The sequence below is a fragment of the Thermomyces lanuginosus genome (assembly GCF_041956635.1).
Source record: "Thermomyces lanuginosus strain ATCC 200065 unplaced genomic scaffold VTN49scaffold_16, whole genome shotgun sequence".
In the NCBI taxonomy this organism is placed as follows: domain Eukaryota; kingdom Fungi; phylum Ascomycota; class Eurotiomycetes; order Eurotiales; family Trichocomaceae; genus Thermomyces; species Thermomyces lanuginosus.
In genome coordinates this window covers 103064-113502 of record NW_027192350.1, presented here as the reverse complement: position 1 = coordinate 113502, position 10439 = coordinate 103064, and the positions used below count along the sequence as shown (strand labels likewise).

The 10439-nt window shown below is 49.1% G+C and overlaps 3 protein-coding genes across 3 annotated transcripts; all 3 read left to right on the top strand.

The window, feature by feature from the left end:
• Window positions 1-254: 254 nt before the first annotated feature.
• VTN49DRAFT_414 (uncharacterized protein) lies at window positions 255-2854 on the top strand (the record flags this gene model as incomplete). Its single annotated transcript, XM_069412053.1, has 4 exons — window positions 255-310; window positions 372-1035; window positions 1097-2698; window positions 2759-2854. 4 exons carry the CDS (start codon window positions 255-257, stop codon window positions 2852-2854), a joined length of 2418 nt encoding a protein of 805 aa, XP_069271317.1.
• A 1078-nt stretch (window positions 2855-3932) lies between these two features.
• Window positions 3933-5490, top strand: VTN49DRAFT_413 (uncharacterized protein; the record flags this gene model as incomplete). Its single annotated transcript, XM_069412042.1, has 2 exons — window positions 3933-4251; window positions 4307-5490. 2 exons carry the CDS (start codon window positions 3933-3935, stop codon window positions 5488-5490), a joined length of 1503 nt encoding a protein of 500 aa, XP_069271316.1.
• A 508-nt stretch (window positions 5491-5998) lies between these two features.
• On the top strand, window positions 5999-9627 carry VTN49DRAFT_412 (uncharacterized protein; the record flags this gene model as incomplete). The annotated part of the gene is made up of 4 exons (XM_069412031.1): window positions 5999-6268; window positions 6334-6548; window positions 6630-7315; window positions 9026-9627. The coding sequence occupies 4 exons, from the start codon at window positions 5999-6001 to the stop codon at window positions 9625-9627; spliced, it is 1773 nt and encodes a 590-aa protein (XP_069271315.1).
• Window positions 9628-10439: the final 812 nt, after the last annotated feature.

The following is a 10439-nucleotide window of genomic DNA, read 5'->3' as shown; positions in this document are numbered from 1 at the left end:
TATAGAGAAACCGGCCCGGGCCAAGACCAGCTCAGACTCGGGATATAGGAGACGAGAGGGACCACAGCGCAGTCCGGAAGTCACAACAGCTCGTTCTCAGGTCTTTTGCGAAATGGTGCAAGAGTGGTGAATTTCAGAATTGCGGATGGTCAAGCTGAAAGAGGACTGAGATACGCAAATTGAACCTTGGAATTGGCGTTGGGGGTGATATGGCCGCATAATACCATAGAGCACTGTACAGATTCCAAAAAGCAATGGACGGACCAGTCGGCCCATCTGAGCCAGGACGCCGTCGAAGAAGACCCGCAATGTAAGTTACCCTATTACTGATTCATAGGGAAAGGATTCAAGCTGACATAGCGACACACCAGTTCATGTGTTCTCTGTAGAAGGCGAAAATTACGGTGTGACCGCCAAAAGCCCTGCAGCAATTGTGCACGATCTAGAAATGGAACATGCATCTATGAAGATGGCCTGTCACCAGTACATGGGAAGGGCAATGCCACTGCGTCTGGTTCAGTCGCAGCCGCTGAACAATTGGTGACCCCGCCTGACAGTGATGCGTGCTACAACTCCCCATCTACGATTAGGGCTGACAGGGTTGCAAATCTAACCGAACTTATCTCCCCTGGTCGCTCATCTCACGAGTCAGCGACGGCACGCTCAGAAAATGAGTCAACGCTGCCCTACCATGCCACAGTGGCCGAGATTGAGTCACTGAGAAGAAGAATCAGGCAACTGGAAAAGGACTTGCCTACATCCACTCGGGGGCCAGCTCAATCGCATTCAGCGCATCCCCCCAATCCGGCTGCCCCCAATCTGGCTCCCCCCAATCCGGCTCCCCCAAATCCAGCTCCCCCAAATCCGGCTTCAACTGGTAAATATACAGAGTTGGATTCCCGTTTCATCGGCAACCCCACGTACATAGTGCGTGATACCCCCTTGTCAGATATCGGGCATCTGGTACCGAGTAGCATAATACACAAACAACGCATGTGCGGTCAGAGCTATTGGATGACCTGCATGTTCTCCCATGTGAGTGTCTAGGCACCGTCCTTCTTTGCATTTGCATGAATCCGTTCTTACTTGCGACAAGATACAAGAAATCTTAGATCCAACAAGGCCTCGCCCAGAAATGTCGAAAGTCTTCCATGGCTTACAGCGATGTAAGTCTCTGGCGAGAGTCATCAAGGCGCATCGACGACCCCCGTGGCCTACGCCGCTCACCCTCGACCTACCATCCAAAGATTTGGCCGATGAACTCGTGAACTGTTACTTGCGTACCAGCGAATCCGTGTACCGAGTCCTGCATGTTCCCAGTTTCAGGCGCGACTATGAGGAACTTTGGATGCCAGGCAGTTCTCCGGATAAGTCGGTTGTGGTTCAGGTCAAACTGGTCCTCGCACTCGGGGCTGCTGTGTATGACGAACAATTTTCTCTTCGGGCTTCTGCAATACGCTGGGTGTATGAATCCAACACCTGGCTTGCAGATCCCGCGTACAAGTCCCGCCTGAACATTCGACATCTTCAAAACATGATTCTCCTGTTGCTTGCTCAGGAAACCGTTTGCGTTAAAGCCGATATGGTTTGGATCTCGGCTGGCTCATTATTGAGGATGGCCATGTTCATGGGGCTGCACAGAGATCCTGCTCGCTTATTAAAAGTCTCGACCCGCGCCGCCGAGATGCGGCGACGGCTATGGAACACCATCCTGGAAATATCCGTGCAATTGAGCATGAGAGCCGGTCAAACTCCACTTCTTTCCCTAGATGACTTTGATACAGCCCCCCCGGATAACTTCAATGACGAGCAGTTGTCGTCGGATGAGCCGGTCCCCAAACCAGACAGCGAGTTTACCCAGGTATCTATCGCAAGAGCAATGCGCAAGACTCTTCCACTTCGTCTTGCGATTGTCAAATACTTGAATGGACTCGGGTCAAGCGCAACATATGAAGAAACACTTCGATATGACACTGAACTGAGGGCAGCTACTCGAACTTTGCATCATTCGATGGAAATCTGGAAATCAAACGTCGGAAACTCGCTTTCGCATTATGCCGAGAAGTTGGTCATTTTCATCATGAATCGCTATTTCTTGGCGCTTCATATACCATTCTTTAATGCCGCAACCCATGAAAACAATAGGACTGCTTACGCCTATTCACGAAAGGTGGTTGTGGAGGCCACTCTCAAGACATGGTGTCTGATTTTTCCACAATCGTCTATCCTCTCAGAACATGACAAAACGACTCCGAACGATCTTGCGCAGTTGGCACTCAATGGCGCCCGATTTTTCTATACCACCGCGTTCCAAGCTGTTTTCTACATCGCGATCGAGCTGAAGACTCAGCTGAAGGAGGAGGTGAGCTTGGGTCCTGTCCCATTACGCAAGGACCTGCTTTCTGTGCTCCAAGAGGCGAAAGAATGGTCCATCGTGAGCGTCAGAAATGGCGAAACCAACATCAGAGGATGTCTTCTCACGGCCATGGCCACAGCCTATGTCGACGGACTGATGCGGGGTCTAAACACCGAGGAATTGGCACTTGTTTTGATCAAAGCAGCGGAAGAAACTGAGGAGCAATGCTTGCCAATTCTGGAAAGTATGGTTGCCGAGTTTCAAGCGTACGATATGCCAGATTCTCTCGACCCTAGTCCCGAAAGCGGATGCAGTCAAGTCTTGGAAGATTGGAAGTTCTCGGTGAGGGAGCGAAATCTATTTGCACTCAGCACATCTTGCAGTGACTTACATTTTCTTAAGATGGTTGATACACTGTTCGACTTCGGTTCGGCACAACCTATAGACTGGACAACGCAGTTCGAGCCCGGATACCAGCCAGACTTTGATAGTTATTGATTAGAACGCCAGCAACGAAAGTTTCAGAAAGTTTATAATGCTGTCGCCTTTGGCGCCAGTCCCATGGATAGAGTACTCGTATACCCTAATCCTAACCCTACGTGGTTCACCCCGGCAAAAAGCAATCATGGATTGTCATGGATGCCTTTCAGAACACAAAATTCGGATCATAGAGTCTACCTTTATTTCGCGTCATATTTAAAGTGATTTGTGTAAATGATTCTAGATTCGCTTAAGAATTCCTTTTGCAGCTCATTGCCGAGGACATGTGTCGCTCCCAGACTTACTTGCTGCAAGAGTTCCACATTTGTATGAGTATATACGCTCTTTAAATAGGCCGCTTTTTATTCTGTGGCAATTTCAAGACTAAAAAAGACCCCGGATATAGCTGCTGTGCTTCAACTACGGCGCAAGTTCCGGCCAGCAGTCATTGTGCAAATCGGAACTTTCCGCTGGGGCCCACAGGATAAGCTAGGGTTTTGTAGGGCACGTGGAGTTTGTGAAGGAATTTATGTTCATTGGGCCGCGCAGACATTTGTATACTGTTCCTGACTCGCTCAAATCCGCGGACTTTTGCAATGTTCATTCCTGATATACCTGACCTTTCCTTTGGCCGTCGATTTACTAAACCGGGCAATGTTTGTCGGACTAATTTCATCCAATCACTGTCAGTTCTCGTGGTCGCTAGAACGGATCAATGGCCGCCCTAGTTTAGAGTGGGTGGAGTTCCAATGCAAGGAGAGCCCCGCAAATGATGGCGGAATGTGACGTAAGTTGAACCTTTTATCTGATATGAAAGGTAGATGTACCGTGGACTTTTTCCTAGCTATTCCATTCTAGCTAGGCCCCTTTTGGTCCTTATCTGCCAGCCTATCAGCCAGGGTACATTGCAGTGCATTCCTGAGCAGTCCAACAAGGCTGTTGAATCGAGCCTCCTTTACCGTGGCCCGCATCTTAGGTACTATCCATGCAACTCCCTGACTATACAATTTGGTTTGAATTATTGCTGACATGCGATTAATATTTAGATGAAGAGAGTTAGACACTTTTAGAGATACTTTCTGGCAGATTGACGAAGATGTCACCATCTTACACGGTCTACCTCGGCACATTTATCCAATTACCTCGTACATCGCCAGCTGTTCAAAAGCCACATCTCGATGTCCACACCGGTGCACTGTGGGTGGACAATGGTAGCGGGAAGATAGCCGGATTCGATTGGAATCTACCAGTAGAAGACGATGAAGCCATCGCCAAATTCATCAAGGAGAAAGGCTGGGTCATTGTTCCAGAGGGCGCGACCCCCGGCCAGGGTGGTGGTGGTGAAGATGCTACGCAAATAACTGCTAGTATCGTGAAAAGTGGTAGAAATGGATTCTTCTTTCCGGGGTTCATCGGTATGTTTTGACTTTTCATCCTGAAGGTTCCTCCGGTGCTTACAAATTGAACCAGATACTCATATTCATGCCCCTCAGTACCCTAATAGAGGCCTCTTCGGCTCAACGACCCTGTTGGAATGGTTGGAGAAATATACATTTCCAACAGAAAGTTCATATGGCACGACAGATGACGAGCCTCCGCCAGAGAAGGCGTCCTCGGTGTATAAGCGTGTCATCTCACGGACCCTCGCCCATGGAACTACGACTGCATCGTATTTTGCTACAATCCATGTGCCTGCGACTAACCTACTGGCCGATTTATGTTATCAGCGGGGTCAGCGAGCCTTTATCGGTCGCGTTTGCATGGAAAACCCAGAATTTTGCCCGGAATACTACAAGGATGAGTCTGTCGAAGAGTCCATTTCGCGGACAAAGTCGACAATCGAGTACATTCAGAAAATCGATCCTAAGGGCACTCTCGTTGCACCGATTGTTACGCCGCGATTCGCACTGTCGTGTTCATCTGCTGCCTTGGCAGGACTCGGCAAACTGGCAAAGTCCTACGATCCTCCCTTGCGGATCCAAACTCATGTCTCCGAGAACACGAATGAAGTGAAGCTGGTCAAGGAGCAGTTCCCTCAATGCGCAAGCTATACGCATGTGTATGATGACCATGGCCTGCTAACTCCACGAACGATCCTTGCACACGGGATACATCTAACCCGTGACGAACGACAGCTCATTCACGACCGCAAGGCTAAGATTGCCCATTGTCCAACATCAAACAGCGCACTGGGGTCAGGAATTTGCCCTGTCCGCTCGCACCTTAGCGAAGGACTCACCGTTGGTCTCGGCACCGATGTCAGCGGCGGCTACTCCCCCAATATTCTCGAGGTCGCACGACAAGCGTGCCTGGTATCTCGGCTCCTTACGTCACAAGCATCTTCCCAGACTAAATATGAGCCTCTCAGCTGGGAAGAAGCTCTCTATCTTGCCACAAGAGGCGGAGCTGCTGTTGTCGACATGGCGGATCAGATTGGCGGATTCGAGGAAGGCATGTTCTGGGACACACAGCTGATTGATTTGGGTCCACTAATCGACGAAAACTCTGACACCAACGTGAGTTTCGACGCCGGAAATGTGGACATTTTTGGTTGGGAGTCCTGGGAGGAGAAGATTGAGAAGTGGATGTGGTGTGGCGATGACCGGAACGTCAAAAAGGTTTGGGTGAATGGGAAACTAGTACATCAGCGATGAAGCCATTCATGTGGTGTCGTCTGGAAAGTGGAAACAAGCCCTAGCTTTCGATACCTAGAGTGTAGTGTAGTCAAACCGCCAATAGAACTGCTGTATAAATAGAAAGGATTAGCGACCTATACCCTGGCATGATGAGAGAAATTACGGAATGCAAGTGATTATACACCACAATGGCGTGCTTGGCTTATGACTGCAATCTCAATCGCCCCCGACCAGAAGGATAGAGCCGCCCTCTATTTGCTTTTCCTAATCCGGAGGTTCTGATAAAGAGCTGGCAGAACTAAGAATACCAACTCCGTTCAATCCCAGGAATAATGACAATAAGAATAATAAAAGATTTGGAACTGGATAATGAACACTTTTTGGTCTCACTTTTGTCTGAAAAGTCTAGTCCTCGCATATCCATTGTCGAGGCTTAAATCTAGCATCTCGCGCACGGGATAGAAATAAAAGGCCAAACTCATGAAATGGTGCGAGAGAGAATGGCGGCAAGATCGAGAATATTATCATGTTGATATTCGTTGAATATGTTACATCATGGACGCGGGCACTACTTGCCCTGTCTTTAGTAAAACGTGCCTTTGCCATATACCCTCCTTTCTTTGTGCCGGTCGTGCAAGATCTTCGTCCAGGAGTCATTCTCGGTGTTAATGTCAACACTGCTCGAGACGGCATCCTGAAAGACAATGTTAGGGCACCGACTCTGTTCTCTTTGCGGAGCATAGCGGCAAACGCAACGACAGATAAAGCTGCTGATGTCTTAGCTGAACAAATCGAGGTATGGTGATGCGTATGAGAAGGCTGAAAGTCGAAGAACTCTGAATAACGGCTGGTATCATACAGCTCCCTCTCAATCACAGCGACAAGTCCGCTGGAATGTTCAATAACAGCTACTGGGTATCAACCAAGTACTACAAGCCCGGCGGTCCGGTGTTTCTCTTCGATGCTGGCGAAGGAAACGGGGCTGACTTGGTTCCATTGTTTACATATGGGGCCCCGGATATCTACACAGATTTCCTCAGGGAGTTTCACGGACTCGGAATCATCTGGGAGCACCGGTGTGTCATTGCTCCCATTCTCCACGAAGGAAATACAGCAGTTTCGATATGCTAATGCTGACGAGATTCGAACGCTACTAGGTACTATGGCAATTCTCTACCACCGAATCACTCGTCGACGTCACCAGAATCGTTCCGATATCTCACAATTAGTGAAGCGCTCGCCGACATCCAATACTTTGCAAGTCGTTTCCACAGGAAAGAATTTCCAGATCAGGATCTCACGCCTGCCGGAACTCCTTGGGTGATGATTGGGGCCTCGTACGCGGGCATGCGCGCGGCATTTGCGAGAGAAAAGTATCCAGAAACAATCTATGCAGCGTATGTATCATCAGCGCCAGTTCAGGCGATGATCGACTTCAGCTCCTACTACGATCAGATATATCGTGCAATGGTCGCAGCAGGTCGCGAGGGCTGTGCCCGAGATCTCCATGCAGCGATGGGGTGGATCGACGAACAGTTAGCACACAGAGACACCTCAGCTGACGTGAAAAGGATGTTCCTTGGAAAGGAAGCGGACGTAAACGACAACAGTGACTTTGCGTCCTCACTGGCGGCAATATACAGCAGATTCCAGTACACTGGAGTGGGAGACGCGGATTCAGATCTGGATTCGTTGTGCAAATGGATGGAAATACCACCGGACAGTCTTCTGAGGAAAAATGAAGACCGCACCCAGAAGAAAAAGATGGCGGTTACAAATCTTTCTAAGCCATATAGTGCAGATCAAGTGTCGAGCGAATCCAGTGTTGATCAATCTGTGACAAGTAATGAAAAGTCACACTCCATGTCGAATGACCGTCGAGACCTTATATTCGATACTCCGTGGATTCCTTTTCTCAAACCCATGTCTAACGCTCTGGATCTGCGGCTCTTTCGGCCTGCGAAGCGTTCAGCTGTTGATTCTTCCCTTTCGACACCAACAGCCACGGACGCCAAAACATCTGCCTTGATCTCGACGTCTCGGAATACAAAGGCCACGACCACGGAGATAACCACGAAAGTGCCTGAATCAACCACAACTTCAACAGAATTGTCTAGGACAAAAGCAAACTCACAGCCCACTACTAATTCATTGAGTCCAACTTCCATGACTTCGTCTGAGACAAAGGCACGTTTGAAGGAAACCACTACTACCTTTACCACCACCTCTAAGAAACTGTCAAGGACTATTACTGGTTCATCAAACGCTACCCCAAAGTCAAGAGCTGAGACAAATACACGGATAATGACATCAACTAGTACTACGACTATCACGCATACGGCACCTTCGGCAGGATGGGCACCAACAATTGGCAGAAGAGCAGTTGCTGAACGTTTCGCATCCTGGCCGCAGCTTACTTCGATCGTAAATTCCTTTACCGAAATGTCCTGCAACAATACTGTGAACAGCGATATGACTTCCTGTAATTCCCTAAAGCGCCCTCTACTTTCATCAAACCATATGAGCTGGACTTGGCAATACTGCTCGGAATGGGGTTTCTTCCAGAACAACAACGACGGACCGCACGCGCTATCGTCAAGATATAATACCGTCCAATACCATCAAAAGGAATGCTATAGAGCTTTCCCCGGTGACTTCTTGCCCCGGTCGCCACAAGTTAATCGCACCAACGAAGAAACTGGCGGCTGGACAATCCGTCCCTCAAATACGTTCTGGACAACCAGCGAATTTGATCCTTGGAGGCCTCTGTCGTTGTTGTCCGCTGAAGACTTTGGCCCAAAAGTCACAGTCACCCAGGAAATTCCCCTCTGTAACGAGGGCCCGTCGGATAAAGTTTTTGGATATATCTTGGAAGGCGAAGTTCATGGAGCTGATTTAGCATCCGATAGTGAGGATGCTCGGGCTGCAAGATTGCTGTTTCGGAAAGCACTCAAAGTCTGGCTGTCATGTTGGTCGAAGCGTCCGAAATGATTCCATGGAACTGGTGGGGAGGTAGCCGACACAATAATTGTGTTTCAATTGGGAAGCGTTTTGATCTCTCCATAATCTGCAATACTGCTTGCATCGGTCAGAGAGTATGCTGTAACCCTAACCCTAACCCTGCTGCATTCCAGCCGCATCGCCGTGCGGGCTCTACCAGTGCATAGGCGGTGTTAGATCCAAGGAACGTGGATTTGAAACTGCGGTGCCATTACAAATTATGGTGCTATGACTGGTACAGATTTTCAAAAGTGGATGTGTTGTTTCTACCGCGAAGTGATGTAGGATCTGAGGTAAAAGATCATGAAATCATGATGAACTTGTAAATTTTCGGCCCGAATTACTGATGTTTTCATCTATGAACAAGTCAAACCAAGTCCTATTACCTCTATTAGGTTGACCGGTTGCCACGAAAGTTCATCTTGCCACAAAGAATGACTCGATTTGTTGATGAGGTCACTGGAGGCAATCCCGGCACCACGTACAAACTGGATTCGAATCAAACCCTGACATTAGAGGCATGCTTGAAGTCAATTCAACGGTCGCAATCTAGGGCCGAGAGAAGACAATATGCAGTATGAACGCCAGAAAGGCTTCCCTCGCGTCCACCGATTCATCACTACGCACAACCCGGACGGCGAGTCGGTGTTCGTACCGCACTGTCAAATCCCAGAATGCGCGCCGTTCCGGCCCGCTGGAGACGATGGTGAACTAGCAATGCTCTACGCGACCGACACCTTTCCGGTACAGTGCGACAACGAAGCCGACGTGGCCACGTACGATTCCTACCTCCACACTCCTCCCGGCGTAACGCCTGAACAAGGTACCATGATCCGCGTGGTCGACATGCGGCCCAGCAAGGTGATGCCAATGCATCGGACCCTGACTTTGGACTATGGGATTGTAGTGGAGGGAGAGGTCGACCTGCTGCTGGACAGTGGGCAGTCGCGGACGATGCGGCGCGGCGATGTTAGTATTCAGCGTGGCACGGCGCATTCGTTCCGCAATCGCAGTAATACGGAGTGGTGCCGCATATTATTTGTATTTCTACCGATGGTGCCCCTTACTGTTTCCGGGCGGAGATTAAACGAGGAATGGTATGATGAAGGCTATACAAAGGACAAGGACGACGACCAGCAAAACGATCAGAGATAAGACTTTTTTAGCTTCTTACCGTTGGACGCTTGGCGGCTTTCCTGGACAATGAGTACGAATTACAGTGGCTACAGAACTTCGAGTTGTTTCTATGCATGTTATCCGCCCTGCTAGCTTCTGTGATGCTGTAGCTGAGAGAAGGACGCATGTGTGAAACTGACTCGACCGGCCCTTCCAATAATTGGTTTTAGTTCTGATAGGATGCCTGACAGTCAACTGAGTGCCCATTGATCTGTGAGCTACATACCATATTCGGACGGCAACGATAACCCCCACGGCCCGATAGGAACCATGCTCAGTCCCGGGTCAGCGGTGCACTAGTGTTAGGGTCGATGAATCTTAAAGTCCTGACATCATTGAAGTGGTGAAAAGGGACTAGCTGAGGTCTTGGGAAATTTCCGTGCTCTTGGAATTGACCTGCTTATTGGGAACGGAGCTTATTCCACTCGCTGTTTCGAATAACTCCATGATCGTGAGAGTAGAGAAACAAAGAACTGTGGCATACCTCATGTACAGGACCTTTAGGTACAGAACGCATGCTGCATCCCATATTAGTAGTGTATGTAGTCCGGCGGGGTATCTCCGCCAGTCTGGATTCGGGAAGGCACCGAGAATCGAAGCGCGGGGGAAGATTTCCTCACCTTTCCTCTTTCCGTAATTACGCGTAATTAATGACTCGTCGGTTCAGTACTTAAATGAGAGGAGAAAAATCTCAAAGTTTCAGGGCCGACTTCGTTTTAACTCAGTTAAACTCGACGGAAGATCCGTTCTTTGTTACGCCTTATCAAAGACAAAAAGTGGGCGGAAATCTC